This window comes from Sapajus apella, unplaced genomic scaffold, assembly GCF_009761245.1.
Source record: "Sapajus apella isolate SASKATOON/1434 unplaced genomic scaffold, GSC_monkey_1.0 scaffold5, whole genome shotgun sequence".
Lineage (NCBI taxonomy): Eukaryota > Metazoa > Chordata > Mammalia > Primates > Cebidae > Sapajus > Sapajus apella.
In genome coordinates this window covers 3,217,463-3,242,943 of record NW_022436945.1, presented here as the reverse complement: position 1 = coordinate 3,242,943, position 25,481 = coordinate 3,217,463, and the positions used below count along the sequence as shown (strand labels likewise).

Genomic DNA, 25,481 nt, shown 5'->3' with positions numbered 1-25,481 from the left:
AGTGAGGAGGAGACATCTAGTAAAGGGGTTGCCTGTTTATTTCTGTAGATGCCATGAGGCATTTGGTAGTGTGCTCTTCATTTGAGTTCAGCATTCTGAAAGCAGCTTTTACTCGCTCTTTTCCATGTTCACCTATGCCACTGATGAAGAACTCTGAACTTTGTATTGTTTATTGTTATAATGGAATTGAAAATTGGATTTTGATATCATAAATCCTGATACTATAGATAAAATTTTTAATTTGACAATTAAATTTCACTTTATCTTTTTAAAAAGCTTTTCTTAAGATACTAACCTGTAACTGCTATGTGTACTATTTTTTCCCAGATGTGGCTCTCATAATCCCTTTTGTGCTTAAAAGAGTCTTGTTTTTCGTACTTTCTGTCTAAATGTATTTATAAGGAATCTTGTATTGTACCAGGAGTGAACATTTTGTAAAATGTTTCCAAATCTGCAGACAATTGCATTCTTTCCAATGCCCCAAGAGGAACTGGGGTACTGTCAGTGAATCGTGGGATCAGAGCATCCTCATCATCGAGCACCCTGTTTTCTAGCTGTAAACTCATACAACATATGCTGAATAAGAAGAAAGAGAAAAGTACCACTTGTTGTAGTTCAAGTTTGCCATCCAAGAGTTAAAAAAGATTATAACTAGGCACAGTGGCATGGCCTATAGTCCCAGCTACGGAGGACATTGAGGTGGGAGGATCACTTGAGCCCGGGAGTTTGGATCCGGCCTGGGGAACATAGCAAGACCCTGTCTCTCTAGTAATGAATTTCTTTTAATAAAATAAATTTTAAAGGTTAAAAAGATTTTAAATGGGGTTGAATCTTACAAAGTCAGCTGGCATGTTCTCCATCCTACCTCAGTCCCGAGTCCTACCAGCAGCTGTCTTTTCCCCAGTTGAGCATAAATGTCCTTTCCAAATGTGTACAAAAGTCTATAGCATGGACTTAGGGTATTGTAGGATATTCTGAGGCTTTCCACTTAGTTTAAAAAAAATAGTAGAATTGATAAGATTTGCCAATTAAGAAATCTTATTACAGAATCCTATAGAGTTTTTAAAGAAAAAAGAAAATCATGCAGGATTTGGATGGGAAGGGAAATTTATGAAATTCAGAAAATGTTTCTCGTATTTCTTCTTACTCTTTGCCATTTGCTGCTTTAAAGACAGACAGAATAAGCACAATAATTTGTTAAACTGAAACTTTTTCAAAAAGATGTTGCATGCTTTTGAGCTTCTGGGTGAAATTAAAAAGAATGTGTACCCCAATTCCTTTTGGCATTTGTACAAACGGCAAGGCTATATAAACTACTTTCTCTCCTCTCTCTTTCTTTTTGTCTTTAAATTTGTTGTGAGACTATCCATAAATATTTTTTATATTGTATATTTAGGTTGAAAATTCAGGCTTCAGAACAAATGAAGAAATTCATGGCAAATCTTATAACAAAGGAGGTAAGTTAATGAATTTCATAATCATAGTTTTAATGTTAATTATAGTTACCGTTTATTGAGTACAGTCTACATACCAGGCCTTGTGTTAATTATTTTACAAATTTTCTCTCATTTAATTCATATGATTCAGTAAAGTGATGGTTAACAGCATCACTCCTACAGTTGAGGAAAACGAGGCTTAGACCAGGTGACTTATTCCAGGTCATACAGCTTGTAAGTGATATCATGCTTTAAATAGCTGCTAGAACTTTGCCATTAACCTCTCAGTTGACTCAAACCAACATGAATACAAAATGCATAGTCCCCTGGGATTGCAAGTACCCAACTGTGAAATGTGTTAACTTCTGACCGGCAGTTTCAGGATGATAGCATATCAAGGATGTCACATTAATGTGGGTCATCTCCTAGGGATGAGATCTGGTGGCCACACAACCTGTGCAGGCTGCCAACTCTGGACAGATAATTCCGTTCTCAAATTATCTGAACATAGAATTTTCTTGATGCCTACTAATTTTGTTAATTTCCTATTGAAAGAGTAGGGAAAGAGGTTTATTTACTTATACAGTTATTTTTATAACATATACCATATTTCAAACAAAAGATAAACAGGCATGTGCCCCATAACCTAGTTTTGCCCTATCTTAAAATTTAGTATATTTGCTTCACATGTCTTTTAAGAAATATTACAGTTAGAGTAGAATTCCCATTTACCCCTTCCCAATCCCAATCTCTTTCCCTGTAATCCTACTCCAAAAGGAACCCTATTCTGTATTAGTTGTGTCCATAAACAATATGTAACACATGTTGCCTGCTTTAGGGGAATGGCCTAATATTACATAAACCCTCCCCACCTTATTTGCCCATTCAGCAGCGTTCTGAGATTTTGTCCTGTTGATTTGTATTAATTCTAATTATTTCAATTGCTTTTGAATATACCACAGTTCGTATTTTCTGCTTCTTTTTTTTTTTTTTTGAGACGGAGTTTCGCTCTTGTTACCCAGGCTGGAGTGCAATGGCGCGATCTCGGCTCACCGCAACCTCCGCCTCTTGGGTTCAGGCAATTCTCCTGCCTCAGCCTCCTGAGTAGCTGGGATTACAGGCACGCGCCACCATGCCCAGCTAATTTTTTGTAGTTTTAGTAGAGACGGGGTTTCACCGTGTTGACCAGGATGGTCTCGATCTCTTGACCTCGTGATCCACCTGCCTCGGCCTCCCAAAGTGCTGGGATTATAGGCGTGAGCCACCACGCCCGGCCCTTTTCTGCTTCTTTTGTACATTAGTTTGCGCATTTAGGTATTTTGAAACTTTTCCCAGTTACAAAGAGTGCTACTGTGTATGTTCTCATACCTTTCCCAGTGCATATGTAGTATACTTGTATTTCTAGGTGTGGAATTGCTCAGTTATAGGCACCTCTTCAACTTTACTGCATGTACTAAATTGACCCTAGGTGGCGTACCAGTTGTCTCTCCACACCGTCTCCCCTATTTGGTATTGTTTGACTGGTGAATGTTTGTTAGCCTGATGATTATGATGCAGTAATTTATTTCTTAATACTGTGTTCCTACACAAACTGGGAGGAAGGGCCTTGAAGCCTTCTGTGTAAAGTCCAGTGTTGTTACCCAAGACATGTTACTGCTCTCGTTGAACCCCATTCACTCACATCTACAAATGGAAAAAAGATAACGTAACTGATAGAGTTGTGTGGACAATCCCACCAAAAATCATTTGTGAAATATCTACCACAATACTTTGTACATAACTCCTACTCAATAAAGTTACTAACTCGGTTTTCTCCCAGCCCCCCGACACACACCTAAAATAAGTATTGGAATAGAAAAATATTTAAGATTTTTTTGCTTTTTTCTATTTACTACTCAGAAATACCCAGTGGTGGAAAAGACAGCACAGAAGCCGTAGACAGTCACAGTGTTGAAGCAGATCCTAAAGAGGTGTGTTTTAGTAAACTGAAGTGTTTGATATTTTATATATAACATTTGCACTGTGCACAAAGAAGGGCTTTAGAAAGGCTCTACTGCTTTGTAGAAATTAAATATTAAGTGGGTATATTAAGTGTTCCACATGTCACTTTTATCTATATATGCCCTTTCCATGTTTAGGCAATTTGGCAGTTCCGGGGACTGTTTGGAGGTGCCCATGTTGTACATTCAGAATGTTTTTTATGGACTACCTTTCATCAAGTATAAGAAGTCCATTGTTAATGAGCCACTAAGACAGTAGAAAAATACTACTAATTATGACATGCCATCAGTTGTAAGATATATATAGGCTGACTCCAGAGATAGTGAAATGGAAATTCTTTTAAATCATGTGTTTTAGAATTATCAAAATATAGTATGTAGTGAGAAACAGATTTACATGTTTTATATAAATTTACATTCAAATCCAGAAAAGAGACTAAAGCTTACAAAATTAGTCTAATCCAAATCTAAATATCAAGTGTTCTAGATTTTTTAAAATTTATATATCAACTTATTCCAAAGGTTAGAAACTAATATCATGTGCCCCCATTTCAGTTTATTTGAATCAAGATTCTGTGGACTTTAATATGGTCATTCTTAATTCCAGGTTGAAGAGGAAGAAAGGCATATGCCTAAAAGAAAAAGGAAGAAGCACTATCCCTCTTCAGAAGATGAACTGGGTATTTATATATGTTTCTATTTTAGACATCTTTGAAAATTATATTTTTATATCCAAAAGAGTAAGCCAAAAACAGAATTTTTTTTTTTTTTTTTTTTTTTTTTTGAGACGGAGTTTCGCTCTTGTTACCCAGGCTGGAGTGCAATGGCGCGATCTCGGCTCACCACAACCTCCGCCTCCTGGGTTCAGGCAATTCTCCTGCCTCAGCTTCCTGAGTAGCTGGGATTACAGGCACGCACCACCATGCCCAGCTAATTTTTTGTAGTTTTAGTAGAGACGGGGTTTCACCGTGTTGACCAGGATGGTCTCGATCTCTTGACCTCGTGATCCACCCGCCTCGGCCTCCCAAAGTGCTGGGATTATAGGTGTGAGCCACCGCGCCCAGCCTCAGAATTTTTAATGATAGTAACTGTCTACTTCACAAGTCTTGAGGCTAATTTGTTTCTAGACTGGCTTGATACCTCCAGGGTTCTTTCTGGACCTCAGTCTAGAAACTAGATTGTTTCCTGCAGAAAACCCAACCCTGGGATCTCAGACAAAGCCAAGCTTTCTCTGGAACCACACCCTGGAGCCCAGCCAGATGCCACTAACAGTCTGCATTTTATATCATAAGCGGGTGCCCTACAGGGCTAGGGAAGCACATTAGTCTAGGTGCTGCTAACAGCTCTTCTGGGCTTCATAATGTTGATTTTGTCATGGTCTGTAATAGTGCTATCTGGTAGAACTGCAGTGATAGAAGTGTTCTATGTTTATTTTGTCTAGTATAGAAGCTACTATCCACATGTCACTGTTGAGCACTTGAAAGTGGTCAGTGGAAACGAAAGACTGAATTTTTAATTGTTTTTTATTTTAATTTTATATTTCAGTAGCCACATGTAGCTAGTGACTCATGTTAAACTGCACAGTGACCTTTAATACTTGACACAAAGGAGAAATTCAATACTTATTGAATGAATACATGAGAAAAAATGAAGAGTTAAATATATTATTTGGTAACAATTTATTGAGTTCCTAATGTGTTCAAGTACATGGTCTCAATTACTAAGCTATACCTCTTAGGTGGTAACTCATTTAGAAAGTTAAAGTATCTCTGGGAACTATATACACTAAGCCCTTCCCATAGAACCCACCACTTCGTTGGTATCTCATGAATATGTGGGGATTTTTGTATTTTGTTTTATTTTTTACTTTGCCAGGGCGAAAGGCAAGTGTTCAGTACTAAAAGCACATGATATTATAAATATAGAGTAACTTTTGACTTCTCTGTATCACAGGCCTAAGAAAGAAGGCTCAAACAGTATTAAAATAGAACTATGTATTTCATTTTTCATTTAGCTTTTGTTCCTTTGTGATTCTGTCTGAACTGATTTACAGATGATAATCCAGATGTCCTGGATTCCAGAATAGAAACAGCACAAAGGCAGTGTTCTGAAACTGAGCCACATGACACAAAGGTATTTTTTCCACATGTTAATTTTAAGTTTTGGGCAGGGGTCGGGAGGCCTAATTACAGCATTGTGAATACTTATTATAATATTTTTTTTCATTTTAGTATCCCTCTTTATGTGTCTCTAATAATTTATTATAAAAGGTGTATATTTTTTAATATCCTTCCAAAGATCAAATGTTGCACTTATAATTCATAAACTGCAAGATTGTCTAACTATCACAATCATTGCTTAGGTTTTTGTTCAATAGTATTATTGACTTTTTAAGGTTTCTAAATGCTTTCTTTCAGAGTATAATGTGCCAAATATATTTGTACCAAAATATTGAAATACAGTTATATATATTACTTTCAATGTCAATACTCTGCTCTCTAGCTTACCTCCTGTATTAGTCTGTTCTCATGCTGCTAATAAAGACATACCCGAGACTGGGTAATTTATGAAGGAAAGAGGTTTAATTGACTCAAAGTTCCACATGGCTGGGGAGGCCTCACGCTTATGGTGGAAGGCAAAGGAGAAGCAAAGTCACATCTTACATAGTGACAGGCAAGAGGGCATATACAGGGGAAATCCCCTTTACAAAAGCTTCAGATCCCATGAAGACTTATACACTGTCCGGGGAACAGCACAGGACAAACCTGCCCCCATGATTCAGTTACCTCCCACCGCATCCCTCCCACTACAAGTGGGGATTATGGGACCTGTAATTCAAAATGAGATTTGAGTGGGGTCACAGCCAAACCATATCACCTCCTGCCTCTAAAATCTGAGTACTCTAAGGATTGACCTCACCCATTGCCTTTTTTCGTGTAGTCTTATTTTCATCTTATGACTCACAGAAGCTCCTCACAAATTTTTATTTGTGCTCTGCCCTCTCTTTTATTGTAGGCTCAGATTTTTTCATTCCCATTAGATACCTCTTCTTGGCTGTTCTTCCATGTCTGAGACTCAGTACTCTAAAATTTCTCATTGTATGAACCAGTTCCATCTCCTCCTCTCTCTTTCCCTAATTTATATTTTTATAAATTGTTCAACACCTTATTCCAAAAGTATTTAAGTTCAGTTATGAGAATACTTGAGCTGACTTCCAGTTCTCTAAAATCACACTTTAGTCTCTTTTTTTCCCCAGTAACGAATTAACTAAATAAAAAGTAGTAGGAAAGGATTTTGTAGCCAAAGAGGGAAAATGGCATATGGTCATGAATTTCAGTTGTTTGTGACCAAAGGAGGAAACAGGCTCGTACACTATCCCTCTCCCTGCCCTGTCCAAAATAAAAAATTGTGAGACAATACTTCTAAATTTGAAGAAAAGCAGATTGAAAGGGTATCTTTTTATTTTCTCTTATTTCATGATTTTTTCATGTTAAATTTAAATAATCTAATTTAACTTTTCATTAAGCAGTTTTATATACACAGTATTTTCAGTTACTACAAAAGAATCTTTTCTTACATGGAAAGCTGTCTGCAATGGCATTTATTTAATATCATGTTAATATTAGTAATTTTTGGACAGTATGTTGGGAGTGATTTCATCATTCCTGTTATAGTTTTCTGTGTAGCAAATATGTGCCATTTTATGAAAAGCAATAAAGTCATTATTCTAAAATTTGTGTAGTAAGACCAAAAGAAGACCCAAATTGAGTAAGTGAAAAATCCCAGGCACTGGAAAAATAAAAGGAAGTAAAAAGTGAGTTGCATGCATGTCATCGGGATCTGATTAAGTGCTTACAGGACTGAATGTTGGCCCTGACAGAGCCAGCTCAAAAACAGAAATGCAGTTCATCCAATGGTTTGAAGACTTTTACACAGGACATCTTCAGCCCACTATATGAAACAGATACAAGTGTAGATGTTCTGGCCGAAATGAGGGAGAAGACCCCAAAAACTTCTGTCTGTTCCTAAACCTTATCCAACACACACACCCAAATACACATACACACACACATGCTTTCTCCCTCTCACACACATACACATACATACACACTGTCTCTCTCATACACACACAGAGCCCTTGAAGAGGTTCTGAACTGAAAATGGCAGTGCAGCATGAGTGTCTCAGTGTGAAGTCTCAGTGTTGATGTGTTGATAAGGTCAGAGCAAATAGGTTTCTCCTTGGCTTTCCCAAATTGGTTGACCTTCCATCCTCGAAATCAGCGCTCTCCCAATTGGATATATGACAGGTCATCAAGATGTGAGCAGAAATGGTAGAACCACTATTTATATATGCCTTTTATCTAAAACTCTTAAAAATTAAGCTCAGCTGGGCGCGGTGGCTCACGCCTGTAATCCCAGCACTTTGGGAGGTCGAGGCAGGTGGATCACGAGGTCAAGAGATCGAGACCATCCTGGTCAACATGGTGAAACCCTGTCTCTACAAAAAATACAAAAAATCAGCTGGGCATGGTGGCGCGTGCCTGTAGTCCCAGCTACTTAGGAGGCTGAGGCAGGAGAATTGCCTGAACCCAGGAGGCGGAGGTTGCGGTGAGCCGAGATCACGCCATTGCACTCCAGCCTGGGTAACGAGCGAAACTCCGTCTCAAAAAAAAAAAAAAAAAAAAAAAAATTAAGCTCTACTAATATTTACTCTGTAGATTGGCCCTGGTACCATCACTGAAAGTGAGCTCACCTTTGACATTACCTATGAGTCATGTATTGTAATTACGTGTCCTGGACCTAGTTATATCGTACTGTCAAAGTACCTTAAGGGAAGCTGGGGGTCACACGACACAGAGGACTTTAGAATGAGCCCCTCACTTGTTTGTTTCGTATTTTCTGACTTAATACTTTACAGATGCTCAACTAAATGAATTTGCAGAGTTTGTTAACCTTATTTTAATTGAATTGACCCTTCCAAAACAGACACTAGCTTGACTTCTGCAAAAATAGCCACAACAAAAAACCCCATAAGACAAAGACAATATTTGTAATGCAAGCACAAATAATAAAAGAAATGTCTGAGCTGATTCTTCTTTTACTAGGAAGTAACAGAAGCTCTGTGTCATCCTTATTGTTAGGTAAAAAAGAATGAAGATCTAAACATATCTCAAGTGAGGTAGGCCAGAAATTCCAGTGTTTCAGGAGACTGTGAAATGTGGATTTGCTTTCTATCCACCCCCTCCAAATCCCTGAAAGGCTATATCAAAACCCAGTGACATTGAATGCCTCCCAGTAGGGAAGTTAGGGGTGAGGGCATTTCATTATAGACCCCTCTAAATTTTGAACCTTGAGAATATATTTCTATTCAAAAATAAGTAAAATTAAAACTAATAGAAATTAGGATTTACATTGCAGTTGTTTATAATGGGCCATGAAAGTAAAAGTAAAGCTTTAGTTTCCCGCTTCATCTCGATCTTATTCTACTTTACGTGTTTTTGTTTATATATTATATTAATATTATAGTATCAATGTTTTGGTACTTCACACCGAGTACTTTCTTGTCACTAAGGGGGAATAATTCATTGCTGAAAGATCACTGCTCCAAGTCAGCCCATCTGGATACCCAGAAATTCTCCTGGGCACCTTCCAAATTATTGCTCCCCTACATCCCTCCCCTCCACCACTCCACAAAGAAAAATATCTGTTGCCAGTATCTGTCCATTCTTTCTTCGGAGTTTGTCTTGAAAAGACAAAATCCAAGCAGAGCAAGAAGAGCAATTTCTATTTTGCAGGAAAGAAAATGGCCTTGACATTTCATACTTGAACTTTATCTCATGCTTTTCTGCTCTCAGAATTTTTATTTTTTTTTTATCATCTTAGCAGCCATAATAGTTACATTTCAAAAACATTTTTCAAAAAATTGTTCTAAAAACGAACTAGGAAGTGTTTTGGAAATAGAAAGGCAAACTTGGGTGGGGAGGATGAATGGGTGAAAGCTTCAGTTTGAAGAAGCTTCTAGTCTTTTTCAACTTCTCTATAGGAAGAGAACTCTGGCGATTTGGAAGAATTATCTAAAACCAGTTCTGAGACAAACAGCACTGCCTCAAGGGTCATGGAAGAAAAAGGTGAGTAAAACATCTGCTTGGATAAATTGACTGAGCCTTCAAAGCAGTCAGCATATCTCATTTGCTTTCCCTGTATAATGAGGTTCCTCATGCTTAAGATTAGTAGGGCTAGGGAATCCTTTTTAATTTGGATCCTGCTATACCTAAAGTGTGCTGTTTACTAGTCAGCCAAACTGAGGCTTATTAATTTTGAGGGTAGAAACATGAAAATGGAGTGTGTGTTCATGTGTGGCTGGAGCTGTGTAGGTCACCTAGGTAAAGGTGGGGTAGGCTGACCATGGTCACTACCAGTGAACTAAGCTATGCCTTTTCTTCAGATGAATATAGCAGCAGTGAAGCTACTGGTGAAAAGACAGAGCAGAACGATGATGACACCATAAAATCTCAGGAGGTGAGATGTGCTTTTCATATTTATTTGTTCACAATTATTTAAGCACTAAAACCAAATTAAATTTGTTAAATACTATTACCTCTAGTTTCTCTTAAGTACTTTGCAGGAGCTGGGTTTTTTACAGTGCCATGGGACACCATTTCATACAGTGCATTTTATGAGTGTCATTTTGATTAATTTTGTTCTCTTCATCCTTAATTCATCAAAACATTTGTCTGAAACCTACTTATTTCATGGCCAGATGGGACCAGCTCAGTGCTCTACATCAGTGGCAGTGTCAGGTTCCTGGCCTGGCAATGCTGAGCTGCCAGGCCAGGCACACAGCAGCAAACAGTAGGCTGTCTGAGCCATGGAGTCCAGCTAGGATGGAATGGGAGCAGCAGCAGGGTATGCAGAAGGCATGCAGGGAATGCTCGAGGGAACCTAGTTCATGAGGCGAGGTCATGGATTCCTGGAGGCTGCGGGCACAGACAGCGCATCCCCCAGCCCTGCCCACTCTAAACCCATAGATTTGCAGGGAGCCCGTGGAGCAGAGAATTGCAGTGGCTTGAAACTGAGCATCATAAATCAAGAGACACAGCCTGTATACTAGCCAGCTCTAGATAACCATTGCCAGATTTGCCCATTGTTAAATCTTTTCTTGTTGTTGTTCTCATTTCTCTATGTATGATATATTCAGTGGACTTTATTTCTTAAAAGGAGTAACATTTGGTCACAACTAACTTGGGCTAAATGCCAATTTAAATGGACATACATATTTATTATAGAAGTAAAAGATAACACTTTGATTACTTTATTTTCTCATAATCCTCACAGTTACATTAATTTATGGCAGTTAGTGATATTTATCAGGTTGAGGAAACTACAGTGAGAAAAGTAAATAAAACACTAAGCCCAAGGTCACATATTCTTAAAGTGACAAAGCTAGGATTTGAGCTCTCGTAGGAACTGTCAATCTGATTTTTGAGAAAACTTTGTATAATGAAGGATAAAATTATTTTTATATTGCTGTTGTTTTTTTTATTTCCCCCTTAGGAAGATCAGCCAATAATTGTTAAAAGGAAAAGAGGAAGACCTCGCAAATACCCTGTAGAAACAACATTAAAAATGAGTAGGTACTTGGTGTGTTTTCAGTTCACACACAAGAAATTTCAAACTGATTTTCTTTTTTTTTTTTTTTTTTTTTGAGACGGAGTTTTGGTTTTGTTTTTTTTTTTTTTTTTTTTTTTTTTTTTTTTTTCTTTTTTAGAAGACGACTCCAAAGCAGATACGGTCATTGTCACTGTAAGTAATTACAAAACATGACAATTTCAAATACTTGCTCTTAACCTGAAGTATAATGTAATATCTAGTATTTTGAACTTTATTTTTTTTAAGTATTTGAAAAGCTTTAAAAGACTTTCTTAAATACTGAGTAACCATTCAAATATTTTGATTAGTAGTATCTTTGTGTAAGCAGTTTGATTGTTCTTCATTCAGATTTCCATCCTAACTTATGAGTGTGATTATTTAAAAATTATCTAGGGATGTATCTTCCTGTGGCCACCCTTGGCTAAAATATACAAATCAACTATTTTATATGAGGATTTTGATTTTGAGATAGTGGCTTCTTTATAGAGACTTCTGAGTTGTCTTGCTATCTTACTACTTACTGTGGAATTCACTTTGACCTAAAATATACAGAGATTTCAGTGCAGGAAAATCATCAGCGATATTTTATGTTTGAATGTCCTTCTTTGAACCTGAAGCATATACCTACCAAAATCATTGTATCAGGATTCCATTGCATGCATTTCAGTGGATTATTATAAGGAGGACATTACAAGGAAAGCATTATAAGGAGGACAGACGTGTGTTCACTGACTAACAAAAGCACATGGGATTCAAACCTCAACTTTGCCACTTAGCCTGAGACCTGTGACTTAGGACCAGTCATGGGACCCTCTGGTGACTCAGTTTCCTTGAATGTAAAGTGTATAATGATACCTGCAGTACTTATCTCATGGAATTATTATACGACAAAACCAGAGAAGTACATGTGAATGCATTTACCAACATGTAAAATGGTTTGCCTTGGGGAATGTTAACCACAGTGGCCATACTGCCTTGCCTCAGTTCTCATCCTCTAGCGTCACAACAAGGAGGTTAGAGAAGACGCTTGTTGGAAAGTCTGTATTTAGAAGCTCAGGCATCCACGTTTGCTACATATACTTAATCAATTATAGAAAATAGGTCTCAAAGGGTCTGCCTATGTAAATAAAGATCCTATACCACCTTTTACATCATTGAGTGCATTTCTGTGTGATGATTATAAACTGCTGATTTTAGTTTTTTTGTGTTTATTTAAATGTAGGTAGAACAGTCTCCACCTAGCAGCAAACTGAAAGTAATGCAAACAGGTATGTACCTACAGCATTCCTCTGTGTGTGATTTGAGGGAGGGGTAGGAGAGGCTGGCCATTGGAGAAGGTTTGGGACTCCCATTCTGCTTCTCATTGAAATGGGTGGCCCTCTTGGTAAAAACAGTTGTCCTTGTATCTAGGAAAGACTCTACCTGTTGGTTTATAGAGCCCAGGACTCAAGAATTAAAATTATTTTGACTTTTTTTCTCCATTCCAGGGAGAAAAATATATTCCAAAATGTTGATAATGATTAGCTCTGGGTGGCAGAATAATGGGAGCATTCTATATTATTTGTTACTATTGCATATAAAATTTTTTCAACATTTAACTATGGGTGATCATTCTTCACTTTTTCTTGTGTCTTGGTAAATTAAGGTTTGTTATTTTTTAAAAGAGAAAGGACGTTCAGCACTTTTGATCTTAACCAGTTTTTATTAATAATTTTGTAGTATTTTGAATCCATACAAGAAGAAATCTTTATAATTTCAGTGCCCTTTATGGACTCCAATTAAAGCTGTGTGATTCGGGATGTTTTCTGAATTTAGGTAAAATTATGACCATTTTAAGACAGACCTCTTTGTTGACCTTTCTATTGGATTAAGTTTTTCATCTTCATTGGTATTTTAAACTTGCAAAAGAGTGCAATTATTACAGTCACTAAAAGAAGTGCCTTTGAGTTTTTGAGTGCCTGGTGAATATCCCCATAATTTCAGCTTCAAGTAGTGTGTTGAACTAATCTTTATTTTTCTTACCATGATACATTCTCAGAAAATCGTAACATCTGCAGAAAGCAAATGCATAAAGAATGTAAATACACACCCTACAAACAACAGGTCATAATATGATGTACTTTTTTAACCACCGTGATGTATTTGGAGTCGAATTCTACCTATCACTCTACTTACTAGTTATGTGACTGTGAGAAAATTACATAAATCAAATTACTCAAGCCTGGTTTTTTCAAACTATAAGCTGGAATCATAATACTTGCAGAGCTACATTGAGATTTAGAAGTTCACATTAGCCAGGTGCGATGGTTCACACCTATAATCTCAGCATATTGGCAGGCCATCACAGGAGAATCACTGGAGCCCAGAAGTTGGAGATTACAAGAAGCTGTGATTGTACCACTGCACTCCAGCCTGGGCAACAGAGAAAGACCCTGTCTCATAAAAATAGAATAAAAGTCCTGGTTAAATATCCTTATTCAAAGTGGCTAGGACACCAGAAGTGTTTCAGATTTTGAATTTATTCTGATATTGGAATATTTGCGTTTCCCAATTGAGCATTCCTAATCAAAATTCAAAATGTTCCAGTGGCATTTCTTTTGAGGGTCATTTTGGTGCTCAAAAAGTTTTGGGTTCTAGAACATTTTAGATTTGGGACCGTCAGATTAGGGATGTTCAGCCTGTATGTCATTCCGACGTGCAGTTAACTGTGGCATATTGTGGGCTCCTTATGTGCCTTTTTTTTCTTTTTGGGGTCAGAACATTTAAGCTGAAAGGGATCATAAAAGTAGTCTAACCCAGCCGAGCACAGTGGCTCACGACTGTAATCACAGCACTTTGGGAGGCTGAGGCGAGCAGATCACCCAAGGTCAGGAGTTCGAGAATAGCCCGGCCAACATGGTGAAACCCTGTCTCTACTAAAAGTACAAAAAATTAGCCAGGCATGGTGGCAGGCGCCTGTAATCCCAACTACTCAGGAGGCTGAGGCAGGATAATTGCTTGAACTCAGGAGGCAGAGGTTGCAGTGAGCCGAGATTGCTCCACTGCACTCCAGCCTGGGTGGCTGAGTGAAACTCCGTCTCACACACACAAACACACACACAAAGTAGTCTAACCCAACTTGTGATCTTGCAGATGAAGAAACTGAAGGTCAGCAAATTTAAATAAAATCTGAAACGAAAACAGGTTTCCTGACTTACATTCTGATGTGATCTCTACTAGGTATTCTGATTCTGTCTTTGCTTGTCTGTTACAAAATAATGATGAAGTGTATAACAATGTATTGATTCATACTGATACATTGACAGACAAGCCAGGCTGACTGTTGAAATTTAAATTTACAGTAATAAAATATTAATGCAGAGATTTCCCTTTTCTTAAAGATGAATCCAACAAAGAAACAGCTAACCTACAGGAAAGAAGTATAAGCAATGTAAGTGTTAAATTTCTTATCAAGATATGTTGTTTAGAAATCAATTTAAATACTCAGTTGACCACTCTTTCAACTTTAATTTTATTGCTTCTAGGATGAAGGTGAAGAAAAAATAGTAGCCAGTGTGCGTCGGAGAGGAAGAAAACCCAAACGTTCTCTCGCTGCATCAGATGATGCTGGTATGTTTCTAGCAAATTCTTAATAAAAAGTCTTATTGTTTCAAAATCACCTTTTTAAGAGTTTTTCTTTGAGGAAAAAATCCAATGGGATACAGCTAATACTAATATTACATAAATATGTGTGAAATAGGTCTAATCCTGTGTCAGAAATGGTACATCCCAGACGCTTTTCTGAGTACATGAATTTTTTATGAACGCTGGCTGTGAACTGCATATGTAAACTATCCCAAATGTGTTTGAGATTAAGTTAAACAGTTGTGAATTGCAAGTGCTGAAACAAAAAGGAAGTGGAAAACCACTTCTCTGCCTCCAAGTCCCTAATGTCCTAAGTTCTAAACTCCATGACTCTCTCCCTTGGAAGTATCTTTGGGAATTATATAATCCAGGTGTTACCCTTCTGTTTGAACAGAATCCTCAGAGCCAGAAAGAAAACGCCAGAAATCAGTTTCTGAACCAACGGAGGACAAGAAAGAGCAGGAGTCTGATGAGGAAGAGGAAGAAGAGGAAGAGGACGAGCCTTCAGGAGCCACCACAAGATCCACCACCAGATCAGAGACTCAGAGGTAATGGGGGCAGCACAGAGCTGCCAGAGGCTGTCACCAGCTTCTCCATCTGAAAACAGCTTTGGGTTTCATGGCATTCTCTTTGAACTGAATCATTCATGCTGCAGTGGAAGTTCTTTCATTTTCATTGTTAGCAGAGGGCACATAGTTTTTCTTGGAGAACACATTTTCTGTTCTAAACCACTTTGGGGATTACTTCAGAGTCTTTGCCAGGTTTTAAATGCCTATTTGGTGGAACTCATTCAATTCTTTACACATATTTTTTGAGCATCTACCATCCTTCAGGTATTGTGTTGAGCACCATTCATAAATGTAGACATACATAAGGCATGGTCCCTGCTCTCAACATGCTTAATTCAACTCCAGAGAGCAGGAGGAACCAGGCTCATGCACCACCGTCCTTACATGCACCTCACCAGTGCTATGCAGTAGTTTGATCATAGGAACGTGCCCACATTTGACCATTTTTGAGGAGGTCCGTACTTGCATATATTTCCCAAAATGTGTTCTCTCAAGCCCTATTGTAGCCAGAAGACTCCAAGAAGAAGAGTGCAATGGTAGATGAGTTTGGGAATGTCAGTGAATTCTCTGTCCTTCCTACGTTACATGTTCATTAAAATATTAAGGGTTTGCCCCACTCTAAAGGAAAGAAGCCTGTTGAACTCTGTTCAAACAAGCATTATTTGCTGATACTCCTTTTCTGATGTTGGTCTGTATTATCATACCTGTTAACATATTCCAGTGTTCCTTTCCCCGTGGCGCATTTTGAGAAATGGTACATAACTGTGTAGTTTCATCATACCAGTTAAAAACTTTACCAAACATGAATATTTTCCAAGCTGAGCACAGTAGCTCATGCTTGTCAGCCCAACACTTTGGGAGACTAAAGTGGGAGGATTACTTGAGCCCAGAAGTTTGAGAGCAGCCTGGGCAACATAGGGAGATCCTATGTCCACAAAAAAATTTTGAAAATTAGCTAGGCATGGTGGCCTGTAGTCCCTGCTGCTTGGGAGGCTGAGATGGGAAGATCATTTGAGCCCAGGAAATTGAGGCTGCAGTGAGCTGTAATCACACCACTGCACTCTAGCCTAGGTGACAGTGAGACTCTGTCTTTGAAAAAATGTATTTTTTTAACTTTTAAGTGATGTGATTTACAAGCTGTTAATCTTGGTATTGTCTTGTTTAATTTCATTATCCAAGATTAATCAAAAAGTTCAGGAAGATTTATTTCAAAAATATCACTAACATCGTAAGATAATAGTATCTTGTCTTTAAATAAAGACTTAAAATCAACCTGTTTCTAATTTCTTCAAACTTAACACATTATTAGCCATTTGTGCCGTGGTTTAATTTCTCAAAGAATCAGATTTTAGAGCCAAAGGACTCTAGAAGCTCACATGGCTAAAAATAAGGTGATCTCATATTTGTTTTTTAGGTGGAGCAGCTCAGATAAATAGAAAAGAAGTCACAGAATCAAAACTGGTGCTGCTAGGAGAGGGTGAGGGTGCTGGAGCCCAACACCCCTGCATCTGGGTATAGCATCCGTCCCACCAGAATTACTGCTTCCCTCTAAACAGTTGTGGAAAGTAGGGCTCACCTCAGAGCAAGTTCCATAGGCCTTCTAGCCATCTTCAAGTGAGTGTCTAGAAATTGCTCTCAGGCTTGCCTTTTAAAAATTCTTTAAAAATAAATCTTATTTGATTTATATGGTTTTGTAATCACTGGAATTATCAAAACTCTTCCTTCATGCAGTCTATAATATAAATTTTTGGTTTTCAAATGAATTCTTTTCTCTCTAGTTTAGATTATTTGGCATTGGTTTATCAGTCCCAGGGCTCTGGTGTCTTCGTAATTTCACAGATTGTCTGGGTTGGGTGGGCTCTCGGTGGCCATCTAGTACCACTAGCCAGCCAGTGCCTGAGTCGCTACACCTGCAGCTCCTCTGCAAGGGTCTTCCTGCTTTTGCATGGATCTCAGTGGCAGGGGAAGCTACATCCTCCTTAGCATTCTCTGACTTGTGTTCAGTAGAAGCTGGCCTCCCTGTAGCTTCTACTCTTGATTCTAGTTTTACTTTCCGAAACTTCTGTATAATTTTCTCTTATGTATTTGAGGGCAGCTTCCAGGTCTTCTTGCTTTTTGATCCCCCTCATCATCCCTATTTGTTCTCCTCAGTTACCTTTATCCTCTTTTAGAAGCATATGTGCAGCTGGGCACAGTGGCTCTTGCCTGTAATACCAGCTACTCAGGAGGCTGAAGAAGGAGGATTGCATTAGGCCAGGACTTCAAGACCAGCTAAGCAACGTAGCAAGACCCTGTCTCTAAAAATAATAATAATAATAATAATAATAAATTAAAAAGGCCACGTGCAGTGGCTAACACCTATAATTCCAGCACTTTGGGAGGCCAAGGCTGGTGGATCACTTGAGGCCAGGTGTTCGAAAGCAGCCTGGCTAACATGGTGAAACCTCGTCTCTACTAAAAATACAAAATTAAGCGTTGTTGCAGACTCCTGTAATTCCAGCTACTTGGGTAGCTGAGGCAGGAGAATTGCTTGAACCTGGGAGGCGGAAGTTCCAGTGAGCAGAGATTGCACCATTGTACTCCAGCCTGGGCAAGAGAGCAAGGTTCTTTCTCAAGATAGATAGATAGATAGATAGATAGATAGATAGATAGATAGATAGATAGATAGATAGAGCAAGGTTCTTAAGATAGATAGATAAGATAGATAGATAGATACTCTTTCTCAAGATAGATAGACAGAAACAAACTTTATACCAAGTGTGGTCTAATGAATCTAGAAGAGGATTGTTTTACCGTATTTTCTGGTTGTTCTTCAAAGTGCATCCTCATTACTGAGCTGCCTGAAATTGAACAATACACTGGCTAAACAAGTTCCTTTTTTAGAGGTTTTACTGTTAAATCAGAAATCCTTATCAGGTTCTTGTGCAGTTGACTACTTGGGCCTTAACACTTAGCCTTGTAAATTGTACTTTCATTAATCTTGGCCCTTTATTCTACCCTGATGTGTTCTTTTGTGATCTTTATTTTGTCAGCCAATATATTTTCTATTTTTCACAGATTTTTTTTTTTTTCTAAATCACAATAAAATACCATGCACAGTATGAGCAAAGATAGTATCACACAAGCCAAGATAGTTGTAGGTGACATTAAGATCGACTTCTTAGCAGTGGTCAGGAAAGCCAACCATTTTTCTGATTTTAGTTTCTATTGTTCTGACTTGCCCACAAGGAGCCTCATATTTCCTAAATAGTTCCAGGGACTGGAGTATTCAGTGCTACCATTGCCCAGTGTTTCTATAATCTGTTTCAGAAAGCAACATAGCAAGCCACCTGCACGTGCAGCATCCAAACTTGGCAGCCCAGACACAGTTTCTCCTAGAAATCGCCAAAAATTAGCAAAAGAGAAGTTACCTACCAGCGAAAAAGTTAGTAAATCTCCCCCATTAGGAAGGTAAGTCCCTGCTCACACTTCAAGTCATTTTTAATCCCCTAAGACTATTTTTGGTACAGTAATGCTTTCTTCCTAATTTCCTTTAAGATTTTGTCTCACCAAATAACTGTCTTTGGGGATCATTGGTTTCCAAGAAGAATAGGAAGGGCTGCAGAAGGTTTCTCTGTGGCCTCACCAGTCTGGCCCTGCCACAGTGGACTGCCACACAGGCTTGTGCTTGATACCTGTGAGCCTTATCTGCCTTCTCTCATCCACCAAGACCAAAGGCAAGGTAGTGTGGTAAAGCATGTAACAGCCCGGAATCATTCCTGTTTTAGCTAGAGCATTGGAGAGGTGATGAGGTAATAAAGCTCCCTCTTTCAGGCACAGCCCCTGCTAGCTTACACCTTTCACTGCAGTCTTACTAGTCTTACTGCTTCCCAGAGGTGGCCATGAGCCTGCCTTCCTTGCCTTTGCTTGAGCTAGTGAGGAGTGTCCTCACCACCATCACGGCCCGTTAAGTCAAATCCTTTCCATCCTGCTTCAGCCCACTTTCACCTCTTCTTCTTGCTGCACTTCTGGTCAGTACTGGGCACTTGAGATGCCACATAGCATTGGTTCGGTATATGTATTTTATTTACCCCTCTGTTTCTTTCCTAAGATAGGAACTTGTCATGATTTCTAAGAAGCATTATCATATTCAAAAATAAAAAACTTTTCACTGCACACAAAGACTATTTTGACCTCTCTTACCACATTTTCATCTTCACAGCATACTTGTATATATGTGCTGTTAGTATGTATGTGCATGTTTTCCCTATGTTGAAAGCAAACTATAATGCTAGGCACTTTCATACACGTGCTCTCATTTAACGCTCATTCAGTGAACTGTAATAGTTACCCTTATTTTATATGTGAAGGAAAGAATCTCAGGAAGGTTTGCATGCATACTACTCAAAGTTGAACATGTGGTTGAATCACTTCAGGCTCTTGGTAAAACGCAGATCCTGGGTGTGTAAGTCTAGCATGGGGCCTGAGAGTTGGCATTTCCAACAAGCTCCTCAGTGACCAGTGCCCCTGGTCACAGACCACATTCTGGGTGGACTGGAAGGGCCTGGAAAAGCTACGAAGCTCACATGGCTAGGGAGAAGCAGCCTGACTTAGAGCTTCTGTCGGCTACCACTTGGCACCCAGCACAATGCCGCACATGGCACCTTCACTGAAAAGGTGTTCATTGAGTGGCTGGTGGCTTTCCATCAAAACAGTTTGAAATGGATTATCAACAAACACATTTTCAGTCATTGTCAACACATGCCAAAACCACATCATCTGCAACAATTTTTGACTCAGTTTGAGGTTACTTTTGCTGTCAAAGAAGGAATGAAAAACATGTCTTCATATCAAGTAGAGCCCCATTTCTCCATCTCCTGCAATTTTGGTTCCCCAAGTCTTTTATTCATTGACAGGACATTTACTTCCTGCTTGCCATGTGTTGGGCATTACACTAGGCACTGGAATTAGAAAAATGAATAAATCTCAGCAGCTGCCCTAAAGAATCATCGAGTCTAGTGGGAGAGATCTATGTGTGTAAGACTTTCAGAATTTTTGGCAACAACCCACTATAAGAATGTCTTGCAGTATAGCTGGTGCTCACATTCTTGCTACTGTAACTGAAACAAAACTTTCATGAGTCGAATTTAATAGATGTGATATGAGTGGTATTTTTAATATGTGGTTTTAAAATACCGATTGTAACTTGCAGTCTGAAAAAACACAGCCAATAAATGCTGTGGTAAAGACCTCAAGTCTTCATATCAGTAAAGTTGCATTTCTCTGTGGGGGTTTCCAAAGATGGGACATCTTGCTCTGTGATGCAGAAGGTGCAGGATTACAGTCCCAGATGGTGTACAAGTAGAAGGCAGAATTATAAAGGCTCTGTGTTCTATTCTGTGGATGATTTTCTCCTGAAAGTGTCAGAGACCCAAGAGAAACTTCATACATCTCCAGGATAGTAATGTGATTAATTGGGGTTTCCAACAAATAATTTTAATTACAGGCTAGATCAACAGGGAGATGCTGGTGACAGGAAGATTGGCTAGAATGTTCTTCTGAAATTCCGGTGCCTTTTCATCACAGCCATTTTCTGTAATATTGTGCTGTAAAACATGATCTTGCATTTGGTGAGACCCAGGTTGCAATCCTGCTGTGTTCTTGCTGGTTGATTGAACTTGGGACAGTTTATATATTGGTGGGACCAGCTGTTGATGTCTTTGTTTTATAGATAAAAGAACTAGGGCCCAGAGAAGGAAGTGGACTTGAGCACCATCAGCACCTAGAGTGTGGTAGAGCTGGAACCAGAGTGCAGGCTTCAAACTTCTCTTCCAGTGTCCTGTGTTTGTGTGTGAGGCTGACAGCAAATCACGAGTTAGCTCAAGCTCTTCGCAGAATAGCTCCTTTTCATGTATAACTGTTATTGGCTGTCAAGTTCAAAACTCTTCTGTTTTTTTAAGGAACTCCCAAGTTACTGAAGCAGCTGCTTTTAACCCTCACCATTGCCTTGACTTTGCTTAATGCAGATCAAAGACACAGCTCTCCCCGTCTGTCAAGCGCAAGAGAGAAGTCAGCCCTCCTGGGGCCCGAACAAGAGGCCAGCAAAGGGTAGAGGAAGCCCCCGTGAAAAAAGCGAAGCGATAATCCCGACCACTGCTGCCCTAGGCTTATGGAAGAACATAGTGGAGAAGAAAGAGACATGCCTCGGTGGCTGTAGGCTTCTCTTTAACCAGGAAAAAGATACGCATGTGCTGTAAGTCCCTAGGTGCAAGCTTTTTCTTGTTATGTTTTAAACAGCTTTATAAACTATTGTTCATAGAAGATATTATGTACATTTATTTCAGATAAAGGACAATAAGTTTACTTTGTATCTGAACTCAAAACAAAGTAGTTGTATATTTTAACATTTGAAATTGGGATTTCCCAATGTGACACATCATTAATGCAAACCCTTCCAGCCCAACAGACACCAGGCTGCCTACTGGTAATCTGTGTATAGTATATAAACATGTAAAAATAGGTTGTATTTTACTCTATGTATGATGCTAATCAATGAACATTTTATTTATTTTACAGAGAAAACTTATCTGTGAACTTTACTATATATCTGTTTATTTTACTTTATTCTTTTTTTTTTTTTTTTTTAAATAAAAAAGGGTTTTAAAAATGCTATGCAGTCATTAGTAGAAAATTTTTTAGGTCTCTGCCTGCCCTGTAACTATCTTAATATGATCTGGCAGAAATTCGCATGTATCCAAGTAAAGTAGTTTAGCTAAAGAAAGGTTCTCCATTGCTTTTCTGTTCACAGTTGTGACTCTGTTTTTTAAGAATGTAACTTGTTTTTAGATTATACTTGCATCTGTGACTTTACTACCAGTCCCACTGACATAAAATAGGTTCTGGTTCAGGTAAAGTTGCGTCCAGTCACCTGCAGCAGATACCCCTCTGTTGGTGTTCATTCCTCTTCTCTGTGCTATTCTGAAGCTTCTACCAATACTCTTTCCATATGTCTTTTTCAGTAAAGAGAAATGCATTGAAGATTAGGTCACTCCTGTCTACTCAGTTTCAGGATTTTATGTTGTTTTATACACAGTTATTTCAGTATAGAAACTGGCTTTATTGCCACATGTTTTATTAAACATGTTTTAACTCTCATACGAGCAAACTGTCCAACTTCAGTTTTTCATAAGATTAAACTTCTTACGATCAAATTTGTCTCTTGCAATGATGTGATGAGTTGCCAAATAATTGAGATTATTTTAAAATGTTTTGTTCATATTCTTGTTTTATAATTAAAATTTACATTCAGTGTGGTTTTTTTTTTTTTTATTTTGAGTCTTAATGTAAGGTGGATATTTCTGTCATTTTACATGGTTTCTTACTGAGATTTTATATATAAATTATAAAATGTTTACCAAAATTTGAGTGGTAAGAATTTTTTGTGTGTGTTTTAAAATTTGTCTGCATGAAAACCATTTCTTCTCTCTAATTGATCCTAGATGTATTGTTCCATGTTCACATTCAAATATGAGTCTGTGATGGCCTTTCTCGGTAGAACTGAACTTGGTAGAACTTGGTAGAACAGAAAGTCCCTTGGAGACGAGGAACACGAGAGTTTCTCATTTTTGTCTATACAGATGAGTTTTTTTTTTTTTATTTTTTTTTTTTTTTTATACAGATGAGTTTTAACCAAAGCTCAAAAATCTAAAGTGATTTGTCTTAAGAAATGTAAATCAAAGCCACAGTGATGTACCATCTCATACCAGTTAGAATGGCTTTTATTAAAAAGTCAAAAAATAACAGATGTTAGCAAGAAAAGGGAACACTTATACACTGTTGGTAGGACTGTAAATTAGTTCAGCTCTTGTGGAAAGCAGTTTGGAGATTTCTCAAAAAATTAAAATTACCATTTAACCCAGCAATCCCATTAACAGGTATATGCCCAAAGGAAAGTAAATTGTTCTACCGAAAAGATACCTGCACTTACTTATTACAGCACTACCCACAATAGCAAAGACAAGGAAGCCACCTAGGTGCCTGTCAACAGTGGATTGGATAAAGGAAATGTGGAACATGTACACCATGGAATTCTATGTAGCTATAAAAAGGAACGAAATCGGCCGGGCGCGGTGGCTCACGCCTGTAATCCTAGCACTTTGGGGGGCCCAGGCAGGCAGATCACGAGGTCAAGAGGTCGAGACCATCCTGGCCAACATGGTGAAACCCTGTCTCTACTAAAAATACAAAAAAATTAGCTGGGCGTGGTGGCGTGCGCCTGTAGTCCCAGCTACTCGGGAGGCTGAGGCAGGAGAATTGCTTGAACCTGGAAGGTGGAGGTTGCAGTGAGCCGAGGTCGTGCCACTGCACTCCAGCCTAGCACCTGGTCACAGAGTGAGACTCTGTCTCAAAAAAAAAAAAAAAAAAAAAAAAAAAAAAAAAAGGAACGAAATCATGTCCTTTGCAACAACAATGATGGAGTTGCAGGCCATTATTCTAAGTGAATTTACGCAGGATCAGAAAACCAAATCTAAAATTTTAAAATGTAAAAAGTAAAAGGGTAGAATCTGAACTAGTTTTCAAGGTTCCTGATTCCTTTGGTCACAGTCTTTGCACTGGTCAATTTTAGATTGATTCACCAGCAATGCATTCTGAAAATGCATTACTGTGACACTGATGTTACTCAGTTTAATAATGGCTGCTGTGGGCATGACCCTGTAGGGACCGAGTCGTTGGAGGGTGAAGAAATGCTGCCTCTCGATGACACTGGAACTAAATAGTGGAATTACATGAAGAATTTTAAGATGGGGAAGTCAGCTAGACCACATGCCTTCCAGTGGTTCTAATACCACTGCTTATGGGACTTTGGAAATAGGAGGAAGCAATTCTTAGTCATCACAGTGATTTGCTACTACTAGTATTCAGCAGAAGGGAGGAGGTCGGGAATGCAAAACATCCTGCAATTCACAGGACAATCCCTGACTCCAAAAAAAAAAAATCCAGTCTAAAATCCAGTAGCTTCCGTTAACCCACTGAGAAGCACTTGGAGACCATCTCCAAGTTTGACATTTCCCAGGCGTCGGCGTGGTTACCACTGCCACTGCCTCACTGCTTCTCTGTGAGCAACCTGAACAAGAGCCCACCTGCTCTTCCCACCCCGGAGCTGAGACAAGGCTAGGAGTATCACACAAGACTTAGTGAAGGTAGCAGAGTGTCCTGTGACAGGGCGATGTGGCTCCCGACGATGGCTAGCTCCTGTTCAGTTGAAGTTGGTCATCTACAACCACAGTCCTTCCCTGCCTTCTTCAGGTCTCTTTCCTCAGGGTGGTACCACTTGACCCCTACCACCTAGACTTTACATACTAGAATCTACTAACTAAGGGTTACCATCACCATGCCAATTAGGAATGGTCATCTGGTAACACTCTTCTTCCAAATGAGATTTCAAGGCAAGTTGGTGGCAACACAGACTGAACTCTTATCTTCTAAACCCCCCAGGCCAGGGTTCTTTATATGAAAACCCATGGGAGGGAGGCATTGATCTTTCCACCTCAACAGCAGGCTCACTGCTCTTAGGACCACAGTATATTAGAACCTTTCCCCAAACATCTCTGCCACTGATAAAACCTAACTGATTTGAGGTCAGAGGGAGATGGTTCTAACTAGAAGAAATGCTGGAAAAGGTTGCTGTTGTATTTTTTGTTTTTTGATTTTTGGATAGATTGTTCATCCTGTGTACAAGAGCACCTTACATTTATTAAAATCACTGTGTAGCCATCTGTATGATTAAATCAACAACAAGATGCTTTTGGAATACACTGACATACTGTTCTTAGGGGAAGAAAATAACCAGCACTTTTACCTCTGAAACTGCTGGGAAAGGACACATTTGTTGAGCTATACTACTTTGCCCAACACTAGGGACTGAAATGTTGGCTCAAGTCTCACGGGAACAACCACATGAAGCAAACAGCTAGGCTGCACTGGCATGGTTGTCATAGAACATAGCAAGCGGGAGAAATTACCTTCCTGAGAGAAGCAGGAAAAAGGACTAACACCTGGTGGATGAAGGGAGGAGTTTATTTTTATAAATCTAAAATGGTGTTTCAAGCAAGACTGGAACCTAAAGAGAGTATTTTGGAAGCTGAAGAGCAGGGACTACTGGAGACAGTAATGGATGCCATTTTTGCCACTAAGTCAACCTTTCAGAAACCCTGGAGGAAGAT

General features: G+C 38.8%; 1 protein-coding gene across 3 annotated transcripts in view; it reads left to right on the top strand.

The window, feature by feature from the left end:
* BOD1L1 (biorientation of chromosomes in cell division 1 like 1) overlaps window positions 1-22,678 on the top strand; it is a 58,337-nt gene extending 35,659 nt beyond the window's left edge. The window contains exons 14-27 of one of the 3 annotated variants that reach the window (XM_032272695.1): window positions 1,397-1,457; window positions 3,336-3,406; window positions 4,044-4,116; window positions 5,490-5,569; window positions 9,480-9,564; window positions 9,882-9,955; window positions 10,991-11,066; window positions 11,205-11,239; window positions 12,309-12,354; window positions 14,467-14,516; window positions 14,611-14,695; window positions 15,105-15,258; window positions 18,589-18,729; window positions 21,285-22,678. In XM_032272695.1, coding sequence (XP_032128586.1) covers window positions 1,397-1,457; window positions 3,336-3,406; window positions 4,044-4,116; window positions 5,490-5,569; window positions 9,480-9,564; window positions 9,882-9,955; window positions 10,991-11,066; window positions 11,205-11,239; window positions 12,309-12,354; window positions 14,467-14,516; window positions 14,611-14,695; window positions 15,105-15,258; window positions 18,589-18,729; window positions 21,285-21,402 — 1,149 coding nt within the window. In that variant the 3' untranslated portion in view covers window positions 21,403-22,678. Of the gene's footprint in view, window positions 1-1,396; window positions 1,458-3,335; window positions 3,407-4,043; window positions 4,117-5,489; window positions 5,570-9,479; window positions 9,565-9,881; window positions 9,956-10,990; window positions 11,067-11,204; window positions 11,240-12,308; window positions 12,355-14,466; window positions 14,517-14,610; window positions 14,696-15,104; window positions 15,259-18,588; window positions 18,730-21,218 lie in introns of all 3 variants that reach the window. The other 2 variants (XM_032272698.1, XM_032272702.1) reach the window with 2 other exon arrangements.
* Window positions 22,679-25,481: the final 2,803 nt, after the last annotated feature.